At 38.5% G+C, this 26,827-nt stretch overlaps 1 protein-coding gene across 2 annotated transcripts in view; it reads left to right on the top strand.

Moving 5' to 3' along the window:
* Window positions 1–25,392, top strand: part of LOC131221162 (peptide-N(4)-(N-acetyl-beta-glucosaminyl)asparagine amidase) — a 69,730-nt gene extending 44,338 nt beyond the window's left edge. The window contains exons 15-17 of one of the 2 annotated variants that reach the window (XM_058216325.1): window positions 9,186–9,288; window positions 24,895–25,029; window positions 25,116–25,392. In XM_058216325.1, the coding sequence (XP_058072308.1) occupies window positions 9,186–9,288; window positions 24,895–25,029; window positions 25,116–25,200 (323 nt within the window). In that variant the 3' untranslated portion in view covers window positions 25,201–25,392. The remainder of the gene's footprint in view (window positions 1–9,185; window positions 9,289–24,894; window positions 25,030–25,115) is intronic. The other variant, XM_058216326.1, reaches the window with a different exon arrangement.
* The last annotated feature ends 1,435 nt before the right edge of the window (window positions 25,393–26,827 follow it).

Here is a 26,827-nt window from a genome sequence, read left to right as displayed (position 1 = left end):
AAAAAAAAAGCCCCCGATCTGGGGTTTTCCCTAGGTTTTTTAGGAAATAATTTGATAAAAATCAACAAGCTTTTATAAATTTTTAAAGATTTTTTTCTAAGATAAGTTATAAAGAAAACAACCAAAATGAATCAAATGATCAACTCTTCCGAGTACTCAATTGAATGTGCAAACCATGGTCAAGAGCATGTTCATCATTCTCTTTTTGGGCATCTTCCTATATCGAGGTAGAACATGGAAAGTCTTGTACCATACGTGGTGCGATGGAAAAAATTCCCCATAACAATCTGTATCAAGGACTAGTATTCATGAGTCTGCATGGTGCTGGGACCCCTAACGCATTGAGAAACCTTGCCATTCCGACTGTTATATTCTCCTTCAGTGTCAAAATTGCAGGATCATAACAGGTTTTGGCTCATTATTAACTATAGACAACTAGTTCAACCAGTAACATAGCAACTGCATTCCATGACCCTACAGTGTCTACGGCTATCATTCAGTTCCCTCTTAAAAGTACATGCTACTTCATCTCTAGCAACAATAAGTGACTGTCATGGTCTTTCTTGGTTGCATCTCTAGCCACAATATGTGACTGTCATGGTCTTTCTAGGTTGAACTTTTCTCCAATGACATCATCATTATTACAGACATTTTAATATCCTCAGATGATGATCTCATCCACCAAACACTTTCAACATGCCAATGAGTCCCAATACATGCATTACCAATGCCACTTGCTATGGTAAACTCTTGAAGCTTTTCAATTATTGCAATGATGCATGTAAACCTTTCTCCTTGTTTTTGAGCTCAAACGTCCCACCCCTTCCAGGATCTCCACCTCATCAAACTCATTTCCTATACCAACCCACTCCAATTAAATGATCTGAGGCCAGAGTTGATCAATAACTACTGCCTATCTGACCGAAATGCTTTGTAACCACATTCTGCTCCAAAAGGTTGAGAGATCATGAAGATATCTCGTTTCGTTTTCTAGGCCCTTACCTCTTGTGACATATCTCACACACCAGTTGAGAGGTCATGAAGACATGTCATTTCGTTTTCCAGGCCCTTACCTCTCATTTCCTATCTCAGATGCCAACACTACCACTACCTTTCCGCTCGTTTCTCAGTAACACCACCATCATCATGTTTGGGTGCACCTCAGATTGAGGCATGTGGAAAAAACTGGCTAACCTGCAGGAAATTATCTATGTAAAATTATGGAGTAGCCACTGGTCTCTCTTTTTTCTTTTTTTTTTGGATTCCAAGGGAACAAGAAATCAAACATCTGATGAGTATGGTTTTGGAAATGGCTCGAATCAATAGTCTTGCGTACAACGAACTTTGGCCAAGGATGTCAAAAATGGAGAAGGAAGGTGTTAAGCACTCTTCCCCGCTCACCTCAATGCATGGTCTCTACTTACCGGGAATTAAAATTACGATGATGGAATTTTGGCAAGTTTAGTGCGGTTTAAATAATAAAAATATGATCAGTGAAAGCAAATAAGGGAATGTAGCTAGCTAGGCGTCGTAAACTCCATCTTCGAAGAGGTCCTTATGCTCTAAAGTGTTCTAACTATCGGCAATATTATCGATAATATCGCCAATATCATCGGTATCGCCAGATCAATGATACCAAAACTGCTGGTAGTTTAAAATCTTCCAAATATCACCAATATTTTGGATAATGTTGGCAATATTTTGTGATATTATCAGTATCAACGATATTTTGAGAAGAATCCATTATAAAAGTTCCATGGTATTGACGATAATATTTCCAAAAAATACCAATGATAATATCCCCAATATCGTGGAAACATCTTTAAATAGGTGAAAATTGACAGAAATTTGAAAAAAAAAAAAAAAATCCAAAAAATCTCCTTTTTTTTGGGGGGGTTGGAATTTTGTTCATGGGGTGATTTTGGTCACTTCTAGTTTTTATTGAATCAAGTTTGGATTTGGGGAGAAGTCACAACACAAAACAAAGATGAGCTAAAACTCAAAGGTGATGAAAAATCAGTAGAAACTTTTTTCCCCAAATGTTAGCATGCATTGCAATGGAAAATCCGTGTCCATGTATGATTCTCATGCATTGATATGGATTCGTGGCTAAAAATATATATATATTTAAGTGAAAAAGGGAGAAATTCGTGAAATCTTAATTTTTTCCATTTTTTATATTGGAAAATATGTTTTTCACTATTAATTAATTTGGAAATTTTATATATTAATGAGTGTTGGTCGATTTATTGATTGTCTACAAATTTTATATATTAATTTTATATTGATTCTTTTACACAACATGCATAGGCCCCTATAAAATGGAAGCTTATTATGTATAGTTGTTTTGTGCAATATCTTGATTCCTAAATGTAAACATGTGTCTTCTAACATCTCTTGAAGTTTCATTGAAAAATTCCACCACTTTTCCTATTTTCCCTCATATAGAGATATTTTTCCAAGTATTAGCAATACTGATACGTGTTTCTGCAACCCTGGTCATTGATACATGTAACAATACCGATATTCTGAAACTTCGACCTCTAATGAAGGTTCTTGTCTAGCTTGAGCTTCTCTTCAGAAAGCAACGCTAGTAGGTTTGATTGGGAAGAAAGATCTAGGGATGTTGCTCAAAACCAAACAAATTAAGGTGATCTCCTTAGCCTACCAAAGGTGTGGGGAATTCCCAAGTTCTTTAAACCCAAATACCTTCTCCCTTTCACTTTTCTAATCTCTCTCCCTCTCTCTTCTGATTTTCTCTCATCCGTTGAATTTTTCTTATAGGTTTGATGGGTTTCTAGGGTTTTTAGGGAAGATGTTGGGGTTAAGGTAGACTCATGGTTGGTATGCTTGTGTGGCAAATTTTATCAGGAAAAAGGGCCTTTTGCAATAGATGGCACTATAGGTAATGAGGACATCACATCGTGTACGCATTTGTGCATGTATCAAAGGAGGAGGCGGGCCCTAGTTTCTCTGTGGCTAGGCGAGTATCCGTCTTGAAGACCCCATAGTGCATGCATGTACAAGCATCTGGAAGACCCCACACTGGGAAGATGCACATGGATTGCTTTAGGGAGTGATTTGGACCGTTGGACACCGTGGAGTGCATGATTGGGTCGTTGATTGTAGACAATTTTTCACCATAGGACATGTTTTAGGATAGTTTCATATTTGATTTGTGCTTTTAGACACTTTTTGAGTGGTTTTATATGTTTAGACTAGGGTTATTAAAAGACATAAAGCAGTGACTAATTTGTAGGGGGGGGGGGTGGGTGCGGGAATGGTGGATTTCTAAAAATAAAAATTAAAAAAAAAAGATAAAAAGAAAAAAAAGACAAAGCTTCTTTGTTTCTTCTTCTTCATGCAATGTGACGACTTGTTCCATGCGATTTGGTCCGAAGATCAGTGCAATGCCCATCTTCAATCACGGGAGTACAAGGTTTCTAGTTATCAACCATTGATTCGTTATTTTTCCTTCGAGTTATTTTGTAGAAATCTTATCTTCTCTTCACCCAAAGCCATTCAAAACTTTTCCAAACATCTTCCCTTCTTCTCCATTACCCTTTCCCATCAAACCCTTTAAACGCATGCCAAACCCTACCCATACAGGCCTCACACTTGCGAGCATATGGCCACATGTGCGAGCCCCACGGTTGGTCCGTACGGCCCATATTTTCTTCTCCCTTGCATCTTCGATCCTTCCTTTGAAACCCCATTATCCCTTGTCCAAAACCCTAACCCTAACCCTAAAACCCCAAATCTCCCAATTTCCCCAAAATTTCCAAAGATCCCCAAATCCTTCAATTAACCTAAAATCCCTAAGTTCCCTACATCCAAAACCCTAATAGACCTAACCATATGCTATTTGGATGTCTCTACATCCATTAGTTCTTAGTTTTCTAGACATCCATTAGATCTTAGTTTTCCATGTTTAATGATCGTGTAGGGTGATGCTTGACAACTTAGCTTAAACTATGCATGATTTCCTCTTAGAATCTTGATTTTGTGACGATGTTAGAAGGATTTGTGTTTTTTATTAATTAATTTAACTTAGCTGATTGATCTCACACATTATTTGATTTCACGCATTGGTCCTGCATTAATAGGTTTTGGGGAGTGAAGAATATTCCATTAGTTAGTTAAACTCTTACTGGGAATTAAATTGGAAGAAGAGTTCATTAAAACAGGGGTATTGGAGTCATGCAAATTGAATATCCATGGCTCTGATTATATATATATAAAAAAAAAATCAGGGTTTGTGGCACAGAATTGGATTTCCACATAACAGAAACTCCGGAAAAAAAAAGAAGGATCTTTTGTGGCACAGAAATTGGATTTCCAAACCATAGAGATTCCGAAAGTAAAAAGGGATGTGGGCCCTATTCTTTTGCAAGCTGCATTCCAAACCTCTCTAGTTTCTTCAGATAGGCTTCTAATAATCCTAGGATAGCCTTTGGCTTCAAAATTAGGTTGATTAAAAGATCTTTTTATTTGACTTGATTAAAAGATCTGGACAAACAGCATTAGGTTGGGTGTCAAGTGTCAACAACGCACATGCCTCGAAGCTTTTGAAAACACTAAAAAATATAAATATATCGATAAAAACCTTTCTTGTTAAATAAAATCATCAAGAAAGAATAAAATATATCCAAATAAAATAATAGCTGAAAATGAGATCCTCATCTCAACTCAGCATAGATGGGTCCACAACCATAAATCATGAAGAAGGAATCAGAGACAACTGCATGCTAGCACAGCATGCATACATCTATGCAGATAGATTGGTTATATAAGTCTACATTCCACAGTACATGGATATTCACTTATAGTCTATTATGTTTTATAATTTTTTGCAATTATCTTTAATCTCTAGTTAAATTTCCTCATGCTTTTTGCTTCCAAAAGCATTGCGCAAGACAAATATCATGAATAATGTTACCATAAACATACCTATTACCACTAGAGAGTTACCTCATACAGTCAGTAATGCAGTAAATTCTACTGCCTTTGCAGTCAATGTCTAATTTATTAGAGTAAATGGTTGAAAAAGATCGTAAAGGGAACTAAATGTACATCACATTATCAATGAATATGAAACCGATGGTTGAGAAATCACAGTTGTTCAACCAGACTATCCAAATTACTTACAGGGTAATTCAATCAAGCATTTTAAGTGATCAAAGGTCAAATGAAAATTAAGATGTGGTAAGAGGTTACAATGGTCAGATATAGCTTAGGTTGGATTAGGATCAGACCAAGCCAGCTGTTTTACAAGGGGCCATTTGGTAATCATCAAAGTTGTGTTCAGATTAACTACTTTGAACACATCTATCCAGCTAAGGCCTTTCCAGATAGGCTTGCATGCTGTTCTAACCACTGTTTGTCAAACACCTTAGAATAGGGATGAAAGGGCAAGCACACGTGGCACTTGTACGCATTTGGCACATTGGTACACATGACACTTGTACACATTTGACACATTGGCACACGTAGAACTTGTACACATTTGGTACATTGGCACATGTGTACTTGTTGGGTGCGTGCAGATTGATAGTGGCACATGCTGCAGGGTCCTTGAATATTTATGGTGGCACATGTGGCACATGCACCCACTAGCATTGGCACATGTTGCACATGTGGGGAGATGATGCAGGACAATTAACCACTTGCTCTAAAAGCTCGAACTGTTAAAGTATGATGAATTAATCCCTTTATCTCATAGCTCAGGCCCCACATCTCATGGGTTAGGACCTCGGCCGAACCCCCTTCGTGGGCCCCAATTCACATGGGCCACCTACCCCGAGTGTGTCCCCGCATTCAACGGGCTACCCTACTCGAGCCCGGTGTGAAATGCGCATTTATCACCCCTAGTAAGGAGTCTTGAACATGAGACCTCCCCCGTTGGCCCCAAATCGCATGGGTCACCCACCCCGAGTGTGCCCCTGCATCCCACAGGCGACCCCACTCGAGCCCAGTGTGAAAATGCCCCTGCATTATCTATCCATCCAACCATCCATCTATCCATCAAAACATTCATCCAAACATCAATCTATATTTTAGAATATCAACAACACACGATATTTTGTCAGGAAATTGTTGATAATTGGAAAGGAAACGAAAAATTGTCTCGATATCGCTGATATTGCTTGTGGATAAATTGAACACTGCATACTACCATGCGCCCAAAAAAAAAAAAAAAAGAAATGGATTTTTTTTTTTTTAGTAAACAATTTTGGAAATGTTGATACATTGATGACATTATCAAAATATCACCGATACACTAGCAATATAAGTGACACCTCGAATTTACCAATTGAAAATATTGGCGATACATTAGCGATATCAATACATTGGCAATACAACTGATGCCTGCAATTTACATAATTGAAACTATTGGCGATAAATTAGCAATATCGATACATTGGCGATACTTAACGATACATCACCGATACCTAGAATTTCTGATACTACTAGTGTTATCGATGTTGCTACCTATGTTATCCGTATTGCCAAGCTGGAGATATGAGAATATCGGGGATACTTGGATGTAGGATGAATATTGGAGGCCTCAAGAAGAGCATTGGAGAGATCTCACAAATAATTAAAAATATAAAAAAATCTAAAGAAGTCCACATAACTGCTCATGAAGTCTGTTTTTCTCTCTTATTTATCATGCTGGTGGAGAATGAAAGCTTGAGAAGCTGTCAACACATTATCTGCAAGCGTAAGTCTACTCATTTGCTGATTGATGGTTAACAAGGATGGCCTTTGGGCAACTGAGAAATGTTTGAATATGGCCTAACCACCTACCATAGCAACTTAGCATGCTTTAGTTGCCCTAAGATTAACTAATTTCTTATGTTTTATGTATATGATTCAATATGTCTCTCTTAGCAAAGTATCTACTCAGCATTCAGATAATTTAGTTTTAGTTCTCTGTGATGTGTACTCCCAAAATATGACAAATCTGTGTACAAGTTATCTTCAAGGTATAGTTCATGATCATTTTTGTTTGTTCTCCCTTAATCCAATACTGCCCAAGAAAGTTATACTGTCACCATTTTCAGAATGTGGGATTGCATCACCTTTTCTAAGTCAGTACTGAAGTATTTATGAGTGATATATAAGTTCTTTTCCCCTCCCTTTAATTAATCGGAGAATATGTACAAAGGTAAAAAAAGCCTCAATGCTTTGGGTTCTTATACCCTCAAGGCTCTTAACAAATGACTTCACCCTTTACATCTTAAAAACATATATTCTTGCACAAAGTTGTACATGTTGCCTATCAAAATAATAATATGATGATGACGACGACAACGACGATGACTATGATGATAACATAATAATGATAATGTTAATAATAGTAAACAAGCAAATCATCGTCATCATTATCTCATCATCTAAGCCTTGTCCCAATTAATTGGGGTCGACTACATGAATCTTGTTTTGCCATTCCACTCTATCAATGGCCAAACCTTTGGTTAGATGATAGATCATCAAATTATTTCTTACCACCTTTGGCCCTCCATCCATATCCTTTAGGCCATCCCCTTGCCCTTTTTTAGCCTTCAACTTTTACCAGCAAACTCCTAATCGGCGCAGTTCTTCGTCTCTGTTGCACACATCCAAACCAATTAAGTCTTTCCCTCATCTTGTTAACTATTGGTGCTACTCCTAAGTTCCCTCAAATGCAGTCATTTCTAATTCGCTCCTTGTCTTGCCACTTGTCCATTTCAACACCCTCATTTCAGCTACGCTCATCTTATGAACATGTTGTTCTGTAACTGCCTAACATTCTGTCCAATAAAGCATGGTTAGTCTTATAACAATTTTATAAAATTTTCCTTTCAGATTAAGTGGTACATGATGATCACATAGAACTCTAGAGGCACATCTCCATTTCTTCCACCTAGCTTGAATTCTATGCACAACATCCTTCTTAATTGGCCCAAGGTATTGAAAGTGGTCATTTTGGGGTATTTCTTAGCCAGCAATTTTAAATATGAAAAGGGAAAAAGAAAGAAAGAAAGAAAGAAAGAAGTAGAAGAAGTTGGCCATCTCATGTTTAAAAATTCTCAAAAGGATTTTTGAAATGCGGTTAGAAGGGGTTTTCTATAATATGGGTTCAAATAGGGACTTATTTGTAATTTTTAAAGTTACTTTTATATATATATATATAAGAGGGGGAAAAATATCCCTAGGTTTTTCCCAAAACTTCCTCTTTTCTTCTTTTTTCTTCTCTTCTCCTTCATCTCTCTTGTCAGGGTTTTATCCTCTATTTCTTGGTATCAGAGTAGGGAAACACACCTGTGTTTTCTCAGCTGCGAGTTTTGGTGCTGATTGTGACAAATAAGGCTGTATGACTGATATCAGCAGTCATATGGCCTCATTTTTTGGCTTGACGAATACCGAATTTGAATCACATTAATTTTTGTGACTTTTTGGGCAAAGTTGTAGTGGATTTGATGAAGATCTGAATGTTGTGTGATCACTTCTGCAAATTTTGTAAAATACAAATTTTGAGTATCTGATTTGTACCTCGAGGCAGGAATCTTTTGACAAATTGGGATAATGAAGGATTAATCTGCAGAACTTCCTCTTTTCTTCTTTTCTTTCATCTCTTTTACTAGGGTTTTTTCCTCTATTTCTTCTATTATATAGAAATTTGACTTTGATTGATATTTTTGAAGGTTAAATTGCCATTTTGGGGAGGTTCTGAGTGGGCTTTAGGGAGATTATTCCATTGTACATTAGAATGACTTGGAAGTTAGGGAAAATCTTTCTCAGTGAGATTGCCGTACATTACATATCAACTCACATCTCATGATTTAATTTTCTTATCTTAGAACAGCATATTATGAGAATCTTGTTTTGTTTGTTCAATGTTAATAGCTTGGTTTCTACTGCCTTTCAAAATAGAAAAAAAAATAAAAATAATAAGAGAAGAAGCTTGGTTTATACTTTTTATACTTTTGTAAGAGAGAATTGATTCCCCAAACTCAATCAAAGTTACAAGCCTGGATTTTCCTTTTGATGCCCAATGAACTGTTCCCAATATTTGTCGTGTGAGCATTTATTTGGTGTGTTACTACTATGGTGGCGACTGTGCTTTTCTCCTCTGCACAACTCTGCACAACTCTTGATTCTTATTTCTCCTCTGCAAGTAATCTATTCTAATCACACAGGTTGTTGGATCATATACAAAGTAAAGAATGGGCAGATGCACAATCTGGAGGCATATGAACTGATGTCAGCCAATGATGCACCGGAGAGAGATCCAATGGATTGGTACCAATAGTAGAACATGAATCTTTTAGTCATTTTGAATTTGAGAAGTTGATGATATGAAATTTGTCTCGTAATTTTATTTGAACTGCTAATTATTTTCTACAGACTACTTATCATAACTCTTTTTTTTTTTTCCTTTTTCCTTGATTTGCTCGCATTTATTCTTTTTGAAAATTTGATTCTCTTGCATGCCATTACAACGTACACTCCTTGACATATCGGAGAAATTACTAGTCCATTGAAAGGAACAATTTTCCATTCTATTGCTGAAGCTTAGTAGTGGTCAATGACCGCCAAATGTACTGAATTTGCTTGGTTTCACCATCTCTTGACTGGAATTATGATATCAGTTGGCTGCTGCCCCTTTATCATGACAATCAATGTTTGATGAAGATTTCCCAGAATCCAAATTGGTATTTTTACAAAATACATTGGACCCGATTATCATTTGTATGGAAGTCGAAAATGAAGAGGTGGCAGCAGTGTATGTCAAGTTCTTTGCTCAAGTTGCAGACATCTTTACTAGAGAAATGACTACTACCTAACACCAATATCTATGTAACGAGTTTTCATTGTTCCATCTCAGAAGTAATCGTGAGGGAGGGTGTGATGAGGACATCGTGCACACGCACGCCCACACACCACCACCCCTACGCATGTACGTATGCAGAAGGAGGACCCCACCATCGATCTGGCTTGATGACGACGTCCAGGGAGGGCCTCTTAGTTAGAAGACAAGTTTTGGTTAAAAAAAGTGGGCCCGATGTCAAGAAAAGCCCATCATGGGATCTCATGATTGTGGCCCACTCGTCGGATTGATTTCATATTTTAGGTTTTGCTTATTGTTATTATTTAGAACATTGTGAACGCTTTAGATTTCTCTGTTTGGTTTTTATTTTAGTTTACTTCATCGCCAAGTAATAGCTTGCGCACATGGTGCGAGTTTTGGGGCATAGGATTTTTCCTATAAATAGGCACCCTTGTAGTTCTTTTGATCTATTGAAGTTAATAAAAAAATTTATGCTTTATTTTTTTGCTCTCTTCGTGAGTTGTGGAAGAATTTAAAAGTGGGTGCGAAGCCCTCCCTTTTCGAAGGGCTAACTACCGTGGTGCGAAGCCACATCCATCCCGATTCACCCCCATCCTCCATCTTTTTTTCCATCTTCCCCCACCATCCATACTTCGAATTCGTCCCTTTTCTTGCATCAGATTTCTTCATTATAGCAGGTTTCCAGATTTTGGCCCGCAAGCGAGCTGAAACTTCGGTGGAGCACCACACTCAGACCAGAGCTCGGATCGACGTTAGATTTGGGGGTTTTGCAGCCCAAGCCTGGCTGACCAAGGCGTAGGAATCCGTTTCTGGATTTCATCCCCCACCACACGTGCAGCCAGCCTCAGGCGCACGTGCGCCTGCACCTGGCTCGCTGTCCACACGCAGGGACTGTCTCGGGTTCAATTTTCCTCTTTTTTATACATAATTTCATAAATCCTGACCCTAGATTACATTATCCCTAATTGATTTGCTCTTTTTCTCATCCTAGGGTTCCTTGAATTGGGATTGGGGAATCCCTTGGATTAGGGATTGATTCTTATGCGTGTGTGGTTGATTTTTATTTCTCTTTGAGTATTGTTTGGTTTATAATTTTCATTGATCCAGCCCTAACGTGTGTAGGCCTGGATCCGCATAGATTCCCCTTTAATTGAATGTTTGGATTTTCATGTGGGATGTGGAATTTGTGTGATTGTTTCTGAATTGGTGTGATCTAAGCCTGAAATCTTCAATATCATATTTAAATTCACGTCCTGCATCAGGGTGTAAGGGTGGAAAATGCTAGATTCTCAGATTGTCTTTGTATGTACTTCGGTGCACATGCCACCAATAACCAATGTTGTCAAAATCGTTATTGTATTGTATCGTATTGAATCACAAATCGTATAGTAAATTGGAAGATTTTTTCTGATTTACGAAAAAATATATATAAAAAAAACACATGAAAAGATATAATTAGAAAAGATTAAAAACTCATCAATCATCCATTTACCATCAACGTGTACCAAAAAAGTAATACATATCATGACATTATTAATTGAGAAAATGTATATGGTATACATATCATGATAGTAAAGGATTCTTTTCTTTTTTCCTTTGTTTTCTTTTCTTGTCTTTTGAAAAATTTATCTTAAAAGACATACTAGGTTCCTTTAAAATTTTTATTCTTTTGTACCTTTCCTGTGTGAAATCATGTTAGAAAAAAATGCCATTTGATTCCATTGTGAATAAAAAGATGTCTTGATTTCTTTGTTTTGGGTTTTTGAATATCAAAATCCCCATCTCTCTCTCTCTCTCTCTCTCTCTCTCTCTCTCTCTCTCTCTTTCTCACACACACACACACAAAAGAAAAAACTTGGGGATATTTTTAATAGGGGAGAGCCTTTTTCATATTTTATGAGCAAAATGGTACAAAAAAAAAGAAAAAATTGAATAAAAAATAAAAATTTGATTTTTAAAGTTTTTTTGGGCCCATTTACACATTCCACAATTATCTTACGATTAAATACGATTATTGTACGATTTGTACGATAATTGTACGATTATTTAGGATTTACAATTCAAATCTTACACCCATATGATACAGTATGAATTGTACGATTCATATTGTGATATGAATCATATGATTTTGATAACATTGCTGATCGTTGGTACATTGTATTGATTGAAGGGCCATCTCATCTCTTCTTTGCAACTATTTGACTAAAGTTCTTCCAAATCAAAAGCTGCATCTCTCTTTCATCTTCTTCTCATCTTCAAATTCCACTTCATTGGAGTAGCTTCCTATGCAAAGATCTGTATTAGTTACTCTTTTTCAGTCAGCAATTGTAGACTCTTTACCTACAGAGATAAAGATTAAAGAACAAATAGATAGAAGCGCTTACTCATCTGCTGGTCAAGATAAAAATAAGGAGCAATTCCTAAGGTCAAGCCATTAATTGGAAAGATAATTGACAAAGGTGGGATGAAATTAGATGTGAATAACCCCTATTTATTCTTTAATTGTTAGAAGTTCTCTTTGGGCTGCTCCTTTTGTCTCTTTTCTTAGATCTGTTAGCATTAAAGACTAAAAAATATAGAAATTTTGATCAGTATCATACTAGAAGAATTGAGATCTGCAGTCATTATGGGGAATAGTTAGTTATCCTCAGAGTTTGGTAATTCCTATCTAAATTCCCTGTAATTGCATCCCTCCTCCTAAAAAGAGAGATTGAAAGTGGATCCTAGATTAATGGAAAACCTTTTTAAAAGCTAATCTGCAAATGATTGATGAAGTGAGTTGGACTCGCGTTTGTGTGCCTCCTCCTCGATAACCCAGACCTGTCGAAATCCAAAGTATATCAACACAGCGTTACTTGTGTCAATGTGGTTAGATGACGGGTACAGGTCGGGTCTCTAGAGTTTGAAGACCTTACACATGTGTTCGTGACGTGTGTAAGTTGATTGGAGGAGATATTTAGACCTTTGGATTGCGAGTATGGTGTGATCGGACCATTGGATCGTCCTGACCTACCTTCATTGCGCTATAATCGGGGCCCATCGGGCATCTTGGATTTGAGTTTATTTTACGTATATTTTATTTATTTGATTTCTTGAGATAGTGCGCGCACAAATTTTTTATTTTATTTTTATTTTTTTAAACTTTTTTAGTAAGGGTATTTTGGTCATTTAACGTAATTATGAATTTATAAGAGTGTTTTGCCTAAACCTCAAGGGTAATGCTATGTTATGTTTATGAAATAGAGAGCTTTTGCTTCTTTAAGGTCGAACGATTCCGTCTTCGGCTTCTAGTGATTGGAAGAGGACATGAGGCCCAAAGAAGTGATTTTCCATCTTCTTCTTCTTCTTCTTCTTCTTCTTCTCTCTCTCTCTCTCTCTCTCTCTCTCTCTCTCAACATATTCACTTCTTTTAACCTATTTTCTTCATTTTCTTCTAAATTCTCTAGATCTAGAAGCCGATCCTTTTTGTTTTCAATCCAAATCATTAGTTCTTGGAAGATCTTGATCCCCACATATACATATTTTGATCTTCTTCAAATCCCATCACCCAATACCCTAGATTTGAACTATAATAAAAAAACCATCCATTTTTCTGAATTGTTCAGACTTCCCAATTCAAAAAATTCATATTTCTTGGATTAGAAAATCCGCTTGGATCGCCGGACGGACCCATTGCGAGACGAAAGTCCTATCTTTCGTCGAATCCGACTAAATTCAGATTTTAAGGTTTAATACAACGTGTTTATGATGAATGGCCATGATGATTGCTGAATTTTCCTTAGTTTCTTCTTGTTTCATGATGTATAATGCTGAATTTTTATTGTTAATGCTTGCATAAATTTGCCCCTTTTAAATTTCGCATTCATTTAAGGTTGGATTAGGGCATCCTACACCAAATTTTGGTATCAGAGCCTAGGATCTTGCATTCAGTTGTCTTAAATCGAGTTATCAAGGGTCTAGATTTTTATTTTTCTAGGATTTCATGCATAACATATAGATCTATATATGAAAATTTCAGATTTGCATCATATTGAGAGTCTAGATCTGAAAATTTCATATTCGCATCATATTGAGAGTTTAGATCTGAAATTTTTAGATTTGCATCATACTAAGAGTCTAAATCTGAAAATTTTCCACATTTGCATCATTTTAGAGGTTAGGATCATCGGTGTCTATTGTCTTGTGTAAAAACAGTCGCCTAGAGTCGTGTTTTAGGAAACCTAAGTTGAGTCTTATAATGTATGCCCACTCAGACTGGTAGAGGGTTTGGTCTACACCCGATCTTGAACATGGAGTAGTTGATTGAGATGATGAACACGATCAACCAACGTTTGGCCGCCATTGAGGAGTAATATAGGAGCATGAATACCCGTATGGATCAGATAGAAGCAACCATAAGAGAAATCTTCGACATTGAAGGGGATGATCAGTCTCAAGTAGGGGGAGTAGTCGAGGAACGGGTAAGAAATTGTGGTAGAGGTCGTGGAGCACGTGGCCGAGGGGTAGGCCGTGGATGGACGTGAAATCTGCAACTCACAGTCGAGTATCAAGACTGTTATGATGCTGATGAGAGTATCTTAAACAGTGTCATAGTAGAGGCTCTTACTTTTGATGGATGCCTTGACATGGAGTAGTTGATTGAGATGATGAACACGATCAACCAACGTTTGGCCGCCATTGAGGAGTAATATAGGAGCATGAATACCCGTATGGATCAGATAGAAGCAACCATAAGAGAAATCTTCGACATTGAAGGGGATGATCAGTCTCAAGTAGGGGGAGTAGTCGAGGAACGGGTAAGAAATTGTGGTAGAGGTCGTGGAGCACGTGGCCGAGGGGTAGGCCGTGGATGGACGTGAAATCTGCAACTCACAGTCGAGTATCAAGACTGTTATGATGCTGATGAGAGTATCTTAAACAGTGTCAAAGTAGAGGCTCTTACTTTTGATGGATGCCTTGACCCTAAGGCATTCCTTGATTGGTTAGCGAACATGGATCATTGTTTCGAATGGTATGAGATGTCTGAGAACCGATAAGTGCGGTTTGTCAAGATGAAGCTTGTGGGTCAAGCTAAATTGTTTTGGACAAATACAGAGCGTAGGATCAGGAGATCACAAGGTGTCCCAGTCGCGCATTGGGTAGAAATGGAACTATTAAAGGAAACATATATTCCTCTCTCTTACTGTCAAAAGCTCCTAGATTAGTGGTAAGCATTACACTAAGGATCTATGTCGGTTGCAGATTACGTCGCAAAATTTGAGTACATGATGCTGTGTGATATTCAGGAGGATACCTCAGTGACGCTAGTGCGTTTCAAGTTGGGTTTTCGCATGAATCTGCAATGTGAGCTTATGACCCGTGCAGTAGGTGACTTGGATAAGGCATACCAAATTGTACAGGAGTTAGAGCATTACCTAAAGTCTCTTGTCCCAAGACACTTTGAGTCCCGAGACTCCAATGTTAGATATGGTTTTCAGGGAACCAAACCTAATATTGGAAGTTAGCCTAGGGCACAGGATAGTGTACCGCCTAAACCTAAGGATGATAAGGGCAAAGGCGCCCTTGGTGCCAATCTTAACAGTGGTTGTCACTTGAGATGTGATGTAGGACATGGCACCAATACATTCCTAGCATGGTTGGACCAAAAGAAGGTGAACCGTAAATTGGCCATAACTTTTGATCCGAGTATCGTTACGTGGTGCACAACCTATCGATCTTTATTGCAACAGGTCATCTTGGGTGAACCAACCCACAAAGTGGGTTGCATCCAGTGTTCGAGTTGTCGGTATCGCTACAAGTTTCGCTGACTGCAGATAAAGATATATTATCATTATCGCCGATAATATTGCTGATAACCGGAAATGCGAAAAAAAAATGGCGAATAATGGGGAAAATGATGGAATTTTTCAGTAAAACTTTAGGGCATGCCTAAATACACATATTTGCATATTTAGGAACAAAAAAATTACAAAAAAATGCATTAAATAATAAGTTTTCATTTAATGGGACCCAAAAAGCATACGCTGCCATAAGAAATCGCTTCAATTGTAATCAAAATGAGTTCATATAATATAAATGCAGCTAACATATAATAATTCAGACATGTAAAAGTTAATGAACTAAAACAGTACATGTTTCTTGGGACATGAAATCTATATATTGGTATACTTGGTGTTGATGGCTTGGATATGGCACTTGTTTGACATATTGATGCATCTATTCAATTTTCCAGATCATTTTATGGTATAAGCCCAAAAAATAGATAGATCCAAATCTCAAATGAACCACATCACAAGACAGTGTTGATTGAATGCACACCATTAAAAACTTCTCAAGGGCTACAAATTTTGTATCAAACTCGTTTGTATAACCTAATCAACAGGTTGGATGTCAAATAAACATTTTATTGAACCCTAGGAGGTTTTTAATGGTGGACATTCAATTGCTACTATTTCTTGTGGTGTGGTCCACCTGAGAGTTATATATGCTTGATGTTTTGGATCAAGATCTAAAATGATCTGAAAAAATAGATGGACAGCGTGGATCAAATAAATACATCATGATTAGGCCCATATAGCACCAACCACTAGCCATCTTGACAGTGGCAACGTCACTAGCCAAATCAAGTCCTCCAGGTGGTGTAAGGACTTTGTGGTACCCACCGTATGACGTGTTTTATCATGCTCTGAATAACGAGGTGGCTATCGGAGTGTTCCGTGGGCCCACCATGATATATGCGGGAAATCAACTCCATTAATCCATTTCAGCATATCATTTTAGTACATGGTCCAAAAAATGAGGTAGTTCCAAATCTCAAGTGGACCACATCATAGGAAACAACAGCGATTAAAACCCACCATTAAATTGGAAGCAGATTCCATTCCCTTAAAATTGGAAGCGGATTGGCTGGTGTACCACACACCAGCTATATAGCTGCTGCAGGTACGTGTCGTGCGAAGACGTGCACTGACGCTGCTCGAGCTCCGAGTTGTATGAACGGTTCAAAGGAGATCAAAATTACATGGGCCCCACAGTGATGTATTTATTATATCTACATCGTTCATCTATTTTTAGAGATCATTTTAGAGCATTATCCAAAAAATGAATCATGTCCAAAGATCATCTGGACCACACCACAAAGATATTCCACCTATGACAAGGAATTCTACGCGGTAGTGCAATCACTACGCCATTGGCGACATTACCTGTTACCGCAAGAATTCGTCTTGTTCTCAGATCACGAGGTCTTAAGATACTTGAACTCTCAAAAGAAATTAAGTCCCAGGCACGCTAAGTGGATTCAATTCCTTCAAGAGTACACTTTTGTGCTTAAGCACAAGGCCGGTGTAGAGAATAAGCCTGCTGACGCGTTGAGTCGTCGAGTCGCATTACTCAACTCCATGAATGTTGAAGTTAGGGGCCTTGAGTGCATCAAAGAAGAGTATTCTGAGTGTCCAGATTTTGGAGTTGTGTATGTCTTTACCAGAGAATCCGTCAGGAGCTAACAGTGAGTATTTGATTTTGGACGGATATTTGTTTAGGAGTAACCGCTTATGCATACCACGCACCTCCCTTCTCGATTTTCTTGTCTGGGAGTTACATTCAGGGGGGTTGCAGGTCATTTCGGTCGTGACAAGACTATTGCCTTAGTGGAGGATATATTTCATTGGCTAAGCCTCAAGCGGGACGTGGCCAAAATTATAGGGTAATGTCATACTTGTCAACTGGCAAAGCAAATGAAACAGAATACAGGATTATATACACCTTTGCCAGTCCCATTCATCCCTTGGTAGGACATCAGTATGGACTTCATGCTTCGACTTCCCAAGACTATTCGAAAGCATGACTCCATATTCGTTGTCGTGGACCGTTTCTCTAAAATGGCCCACTTCATTCCTTGTTCTAAGACCTTCGACGCCTCTCATGTTGCCAAGCTATTCTTTAGTGAGGTTGTCAAACTGCATGGGTTACCAAAAACCATAGTATCTGACCGTGACGTGAGATTCATGAGTTACTTTTGGAAGATACTATGGCACATGATGAATACTAGGCTCCAGTTTTCTTCTGCCTATCACCCTCAGACCGATGGCCAGACTGAGGTGGTTAATAGGAGCCTAGGGAGTTTACTTCGATGTTTAGTGGGGGAGCATACCAGGACATGGTACGCCGTACTACCTATAGCCGAGTTTACATACAATAGTTCTGTCAATAGGTCCACAGGTCTAAGTCCTTTTGAAGTCTTTACTGGTTATAAGCCTAGGAAACCTATTGATCTTATCCCCATGTCATTGTCCCATAAGCCATCAGAGTCTGCAGAGACTTTTGCGCATCACATACATTCATCGCATCAAGAAATCAGGCGAAAGATCACTACTAGTAATGAGCATTACAAATTTTCTGCAGACTTACATAAGTGTTTCAAATAGTTCAATATTGGGGACTGTGATGGTCCGTATCAGGCCCAAGCGGTACCCTTCAGGGGCCGCGCTGGGCCCTTCAAAATTATAAAGCGAAACGGTCTTAATGCGTATGAGGTAGATCTTCCACCTTCCATGGGAATTACTTCCACATTCAATGTGGAGGATCTAGTTGCTTTTCAGAGACCCACTGATACTTTGTCCGGCCCTTCGCCCACCTATCTTGATGTCCCAACCTTACCCTTTGATCCATGGTCTCTTCCTGACCTTTCATCCCAGCCTCTGCCTCCCATACTTAGCCTTCACACACCCAGAGTGGAAATAGAGGATATCCTGGACCATGAGATAATTTCCACGTCGGATGGCGGGTTTCAGAAATACCTAGTTAAATGGAAGTCACGCTCAACTTCGGACAGCACGTGGCTCACTGAGGAGGAGCTTCAGAGACTTGATCCCGACATCCTAGAGCGGTTCAGGAGTTTTATTTCGCCAGTGGCGAAATCTTCGCAACCGGGGAGAGTTGATGAGGACATCGTGCACAAGCACGCCCGCACACCACCACCCCTACGCACGTACGTACGCTGAAGGACCCCACCATCGATCTGGCTCGATGATGACGTCCAGGGAGGGCCTCTTAGTTAGAAGACAAGTTTTGGTTAAAAAAAAGTGGGCCCGATAGTCAAGAAAAGCCCATCATGGGATCTCATGATCGTGGCCCACTCGTCGGATCGATTTCATATTTTAGGTTTTGCTTATTGTTATTATTTAGAACATTGTGAACGCTTTAGATTTCTTTGTTTGGTTTTTATTTTAGTTTACTTCATCGCCAAGTAATAGGTTGCACACATGGTGCGAGTTTTGGGGCATAGGATTTTTCCTATAAATAGGCACCTTTGTAGTTCTTTTGATCTATTGAAGTTAATAAAAAAAATTTCTGCTTTATTTTTTTGCTCTCTTCGTGAGTTGTAGAAGAATTCAAAAGTGGGTGCGAAGCCCTCCCTTTTCGAAGGGCTAACTAGCGTGGTGCGAAGCCACATCGATCCCAATTTACCCCCATCTTTCATCATTTTTTTTTTTCATCTTCCCTCACCATCCGTACTTCGAATTTGTCCTTTTGTTGCATCAGATTTCTTCATTGAAGCAGGTTTCCAGATTTCGGCCCGTAGGCGAGCTGAAACTTCGGCGAAGCACCACACACAAACCGATGGCACCACACACAAACCGTACATCGGATTGAGCTGAGATTTGGGGGTTTTAGAGTCCATCCCTGGCCGACCAGGGCCAAGGTGGCCTTTTTCTGAATAGTGGGCTCCACACACGTGCGACCGGGATCACACGCACGTCCGTCTGAGCCATTGTTGCTGTCCACACGTGGGATCATCTTTCGGCTCAGGTTTTTATCCTCTGATAGCCATTTTTCATGAATCCTAACCCTATATTACATGATCCCTAATTGATTTGCCTCTTTTTATCACCTTAAGGTTCCTTGAATTGAAATTAGGGAATCCCTTGGATTAGGGACTGATTTTTATGCATGAGTAGTTGATTTTATTTCCCTTTGACATCGTTTGGCTTATAATTTTATTGGTCCAGTCCTGGCCTGTGTCGGCTTAGACCCGCATAGATTCCCCTTTAATTGAGTGCTTGGATTTTCATGTGGGATGTGAAATTTGTGTGATTGTTTCTGAATTGGTGTGATCTAAGCCTGCAATCTTGTATATCATATTTAAATTCACGTCCTGTGTCAGGTTTCATCTAGGAGAGCATGAGTCCATGTGTCGTATTAGCGCTATTAACGCCTAAGAAAGATGGTACGTGGCAGATGTGTGTGGACAGAAGGGCTATTAATATGATCACGGTCAAGTATCAGTTTCCGATACCGAGGCTTAATGATATGTTGGACATGATGGCCAAGTTTTTCCAAGATAGACCTCAAGAGCGAGTATCACTAGATACACATACGCCTAGGAGATAAGTGGAAGATAGCCTTCTAGACGAAGGATGGGTTGTACGAGTGGTTGGTCATGTCCCTTGGCTTGACTAATGCACCTAGTACTTTTATGCGTGTGATGACATAGGTTTTAAGACCCTTCATGGGGAAGTTCTTAGTGGTTTATTTTGATGACATACTCATATATAGTACCACTAAAAAGTTGCATTTTGACCACTCGAGGCAGGTTTGTAGTGTCCTTAGGGCAGAGATGTTATGTGTGAACCTTAAGAAATGTTTGTTCATGTTTGATAGAGTTGTCTTCTTAAGGTTCATAATGTTGTCTGTAGGGATGCAAGCAAATCCATAAAAAGTCAAGGCTATAGTTGATTGGCCTGAATCACGAAACATAGATATGTGAGAAGCTTTCATGGCTTAACCACATTTTATTGTCGGTTCATTCGAGGATTTAACACTATTATGGCTCCTATTACTGATTGCATTAAAAATGAGGAGTTTATATGGTCTAAGGCCGCAACTAAGGCATTCAAAGATATTAAGAGCAAGATGATAGAGGCTCCCGCCATTCGTCTTTCAAAATTTTCTAAAGTCTTTGAAGTAGCATGTGATGCTTTAGGTGTAGGTATAGGATGAGCACTAAGCCAAGAGGGTCATATAGTTGCCTATTTTAGTGAGAAACTGAATGAAGCAAAACAAAGGTATTCCATATATGACAAAATAATTTATTCGGTAGTGCAATCGCTACGTCATTGACATTATTATCTTCTACTGCAAGAATTTGTCTTGTTTTCTAATCACTAGGCTTTGAGGTATTTGAATTCCCAAAAGAAGCTCAAGGCATGTCAAGTGGTTAGCGTTTCTTCAGGAATATTCATTTGTCTTAAAACATAAAGCCGAGATAAAGAACAAACCAGTCGATGCCCTTAGTAGGAGAGTGACATTGCTCAACTCCTTGAGTGTAGAAGTTGTTGGGTTTGAACAATTGAAAGACGAGTATCTCATGTGTCCAGATTTTGGGGGAACATACGTGTCACTCTTATGTGACCAGCATAGCTTGGGTTAGTTTGTGCTCAAAGATGGTTTCCTTTTTAAAGGAGACCGATTTTGTATTCCCCGCACTTCCCTTTGGGATATCCTTGTTTGGGAGCTTTATGCTAGAGGCATAACTGACCATTTTGGTCGAGATAAGTCCATCGCCCTAGTGGAGGATAGATTTTATTGGCAAAGTCTCAAGGGAGACGTAGTGAAAATTTTAGAGCAATGTCGAACATGTCAACTGACAAAACAAAAGAAGCAGAATATTGGATTGTATACCTCATTGCTAGTGTCACATGCACCGTGGCAAGACATTAGTATGGATTTTGGGCATGGGCTTCCCAAGACAATTAAAAAGCCCAATTCCATTTTTGTTGTCGTGGACCGTTTCTCCAAAATTGCCCACTTTCTCCCGTATTCAAAAACTTTAGATGCGTCCAACATAGTCAAGATTTTTTTTTTTTTTTTGGGGGGGGGGGGGGTTCGATTTCATGGTTTGCCTAAGACCATGGTGTCTGACAGGGATGCTCGGTTTACTACTTATTTTTAGAAGACATTATGGTGTGCATGATGGGCATGAGACTCCAGTTCTCGCCTGCCTACCCTCAAACTGATGGCCAAATTGAGGTTATGAATCGAAGTCTCGGAAATCTATTACGATGTTTAGTAGGTAAACACATTAAAACCTGAGACTTAGTCTTGCCTGTCGCCGAGTTTGCATATCACAATTTAGTTAATAGGTCTACGGGTATGAGTCCATTCGAGATTGTTAGTGGTTACAAACCTAGACTGTTGATAGATTTGTTATCTATGTCAGTCACCCAGAGGCCCTTAGAGTCGGTCGATGCATTTTCTCATCACATTCCTGAGTTGCATGCGGAGATTAGGAGGCGGATAAATACTAATAATGAACAATACAAAATTTCAACGGAGTTACACCGTGGAATTCAAGAGTTTAATGAGGGTGATTATGTGATGGTTAGGATGAGACTAGAACAGTTCTTACAAGGTACCGCTACGAAGTTACAAACACATAGTGCTGAACCATTTAAGATTCTGAAAAAGATTGGATCCAATGCGTATTTGATAGATCTTCCACCTTGCATGCGTATTCAACATTCAATGTGGAGGATCTAATACCTTGTTCAAGCCATCTCATAGACCCTAATTTTATTCCAAATCATTGGCCAATTTTTGAATTTTCTTCCCAACCTAGACCACCTATGTCCACTATACCTGAAAAAGAGAAGAAATTGAAGGAATTGTGGATAGAGCAAATCATTTCCACTCGAGACAGTAGATTTCAGAGGTACTTGGTGAAGTGGAAGAACATACCATCATTCGACTGTACATGGGTAGCGGAAGCGGAGTTGCAGATGCTAGATTCAGATTTGTTAGAAAGGCACAAGAGTTTTATGTTATTGGAGTCGAGCTCTTCTCAGCCGAGGGGAGTTGATGCGGACATCTGACCATTCAAAGTATATCAATGCAGGAGGTGTGCGTTACTCGTGTCAATGTGGTTAGATGACGGGTACGGGTTGAGTCTCTAGAGGTTGAAGACCTTACACTTGTTCGTGATGTAAGTTGTTGGGAGGAGATATTTGGACTATTGGATTGCGAGGATGGTCTAATCGGACCGTTAGATCGTCGCGGCCCACCTTCATTGTGTTATCATTAGGGCCCATCAGGCATCTTGGATTTGAGTTTATTTTATGCATATTTTATTTATTTGAGTTTTGACATAGTTCGTGTACAAATTTTTTCGTGAATTTCTTTTTTTAAAAAAAAAAAAAAAACTTTTTTAGTATGGCTATCTTGGTCATTTAATGTAATTCCGAATTTATATGGGTGTTTTGCTCTAAACCTCATGGGTAATGCTATGTTATATTCATGAAAAAGAGAGCTTTTGCTTCTTCAAGGCCAGACGATTCCGTTTTTTTACTTCCAGTGATTGGAAGCGGGCATGATGCCCAGAGAAGTGATTTCGCATCTTCTCATTCTCTCATTCTTTTCTTTTCTGAAGGTATTATCTTCTTTAAACCTCTTTTCTTCATTTTCTTCTAATTTCTCTAGATCTAGAAGTCGGTCCATTTTCTTTTCAATCCAAATCATTATAATCTTGGAAGATCTTGATCCCCACATATACATATTTTAATCTTCTTCAAATCTCATCATCCAAGGCCTTAGATTTGGACTATAATCAAGGAACTATCCATTTTTAGGAAATTTTCAGATTTACCAATCCAGAAAATTCATATTTCCTGTATTAGAAAATCCATTTGGATTGTCGAGCGGACCAATTGCGAGACGGAAGTCCTATCTTTCACCGGATCCGACTAAATTCGGATTTTAAGGTTCAATACAACGTGTTTGTGATGGATGGCCGTGATGATTGCTTAATTTTTCTTAGTTTCTTCTATTTCATGATGTATAATGCTGAATTTTTATTGTTAATACTTGCATAAATCTGCTCCTTTTAAATTCCGCATTCATTTAAGGTTGGATTAGGCCGTCCTACATCAGTATCATACTAGAAGTATTGAGATCTGCAGTCCTTCATGGGAATAGTTAGTTAATCCTCAGAGTTCGGCAATTCCTATCTAAATCTTTGTTATACTTTCAAAAGAAAAAAAAGAAAAAAGAAAAAGAAGGGATCGCTTGAGTGAGATCAAAACTTTGTGTCTACAACAACTGTGCTGGTAAGGACTGTAAATTCCTCTTTACCTAGTCTAATAAATAATTTTCATTTGACTCATGAACAGGATAATCTCTCTCTAGAAAGTAAGTCGTGACAAAATCCTGACATGTTCTTCACTTTAAGATAATTATTTATGTGAGTAGAAAAGCCTCAAATTCATAGTATTGTACCTGAATTTCTTCATAGAGTTTATATCCATTCTGTGCATTATACATTCTTCTCCTTTTAACTCTTTATTTTTTTCATTTTTTTTAAAACAAAAAGAGTAAGTCCTGACAAAATCCAAACATGTTCAGCACTACAAGAAAATTATTATGTGACTAGAAAAGCCTCAAAATCCTAAGATTTTTTTTTACCTGAATTTCTTCCTAGGGTTTGTATCATTCTGTGCATTATACATTCTGATGTTCTGGTACCATTTTAAAAAATATATCTATGCTCGCATGACATCAATGGGAAGGTAAGGAAGATTTGGTAGACATAATGAAGGTGCTTGTACACTTTTGCGGTTAAGAGGCGCTCCCACTGTATTGCAGTTGTTGCTTGTGGAGGTACAGAAAATGGGGCCTGCATTACGAGGGTTCACATTTTTTGGCCTTCTCCACCCCAAGTTACCATTGAAACAGGGATAGGAAGGCCCATTCTTTTCTTATTTTTATTTGGGTTTAGTTCCTATCAAACTGCTTTTGGCAGCTGGAACACCTTAGCCCTAGTACAACATCTGGTGGTTGGCATCATCAGAAGTTTGGTTGTTTGTTTTCTACAAAATAGAGGGATCCAGTTAGTAGGCAAAACAGCTTCATCTAGTACAATACATTTGCCAGTTTATTTGCTTTATCTATTCCTTGATCGGTCTACCAGTTGTATATATTGGTGCACGTAATTTACAGTTGTGGGTACCTCCCCCAGCTGATTTCTCTTTACTTAAACCAGTCAATCAATGTGGCCCTTGTAGGATTGTTGAGGGAAGTGATGATGGTGGCTCCAGCTGGAATGTTCTGGACAAACAAACTTCGCAAAATTTTGAAAGTCGTTTCCAGCGCAAAACATTTAAGATAGATTCCAACAAACACATGTCAAATGCTTTCAGGTAAATGCCTACTCCCAAATTCCAAACTGTAGATTTTTTTGTGTTCTTACTTACATCCTGATATGCATCGGTGATTGGACTGACAGGTTCAGATTTCTGGCTGTTCGAGATGGTAACGCGACATCACGATTCCAAATAGGCAGTATTGATCTTTATGCGAAGGTGAGTTAATTTTATTTATATGATAAATACACTAAAAAAAAAAAAAGGTCTTGCTGCTTCTGTCTGTAATGATAATCCTGCAAAATAATGTTAGGAGTCTTCATGATAATAAGGTGTGTCACCTGAACATGTGTAACAACATATTATTATGTATTGTTTACATGCATGATTCAAATAAATGGAAACTACAATTTATACCAATTTGTTCATTAACCGAATTCATTTATCATCGATTTTTTGATAGTTACTGTCATAGTTCCGAAAATAGGTGGCTCGACTAGAAAGTCAGCTGAGTTAACTGCACTTGACAAGATTTCGAGCTGAGCCTATTGGAAACTTGCTAACAAGCATGACTCAGTTGAGACTTGCCAGGATCCGTTGAGTCTGCTCGTAAATTCGGTCTAGTTGATGTGACTTGATGACTCAACTGACTCACCCAGCTAAACTGCTTTTTTGGTAAAATGCGTAAAATCTAACATTAGAGTCAAACTCGCAAGCTCGTTCTAGGGTGCGAAATCCTACTACAACTATGCCAAGCACTTCAACTATGTTAATCTTGGTTCCTCCCCCTCCCCTTCAAATTTACAAGTGTAATATTTACTTCTTGGTAGTATATGCCCTTGAAATGCGATGTGTTTCTATTGTTGTTTGGAACTTGGTCATGAACTACCTATTGTGATGAATGGATTTTAGTAATAAGTGACCTTTGTGCTTCTGTTCTCTTTCTTCATGTCGATACAATTCTACATGGAAACATTTGATTTATGGGTTGTAGTTCACTCCTAATGGGTTAACTTTTTGTTGGCTTCACTGTGAAACGGTATAGAATGCATCGGCCAGGATTTGGTCACGGAAGAGTTGTGCTTTATAGTTGTTGAGTTCCCTAAATTTCATAATCACTCATGGACACTGGACCATCCAGATCTTGTTTGTGGTTATCCTCTAAGTTGTTGAATCATTGACAAACCAAGAGGGGTTAATATCCATCATCAGGTCATTATTAGCATCTTCGTTTGGAGCCTTCATCACATGGGAACTAGGATATGTTTTAGTGTCTGGCCTGATTAAATATTCATATTGGAGGATCGCGACAAGTCTCCTATACCAAGAGGCTTATCATGCTCTGATTGGATAGACTTGATCATACACTAACCTAGGCTCGGATCCTTACTCTTGCTCCGGTGGTAGACTCTCAGGAGTTCAACAACCGGTCAAGGGTTCGAGTATCCATAGGTGGTGAAATCCCACTACAGTGTGAGTGTGCGGGGGTGTGTGTGTGTAAAAAAAAAAAAACCTAGGCTCATCCTTTGACTTGAGGACACAAAGGGTGATCTTAATATTGATTTAATGGCTTTGACACAGCTAGTGATGCCACACTACTTGTGGACATAGATGTGAATTGTGATTGAGTATGCATTAATGGTATCTTCTTGTGATCCAATATAGGATCCACTTTCTCCAAGGATTCCAACTAATGATTTAGATATTATTGATCCTGGTTCTGTCAAGCTCATTTTTATGCACCCATACTTCCGGATGTTTTGAAATAATTTTGATTTTGATTTTTTTTTATTGTGCTTGATGGAAAACTAATCACAATGATTTATTTGTGACCCACCTCTTCATTTGGCATCGA

This window comes from Magnolia sinica, chromosome 12 (genome assembly GCF_029962835.1).
Source record: "Magnolia sinica isolate HGM2019 chromosome 12, MsV1, whole genome shotgun sequence".
NCBI lineage: Eukaryota > Viridiplantae > Streptophyta > Magnoliopsida > Magnoliales > Magnoliaceae > Magnolia > Magnolia sinica.
Note: the sequence above shows the minus strand (reverse complement) of the source record. Positions and strands in the feature narration are given on the sequence as shown.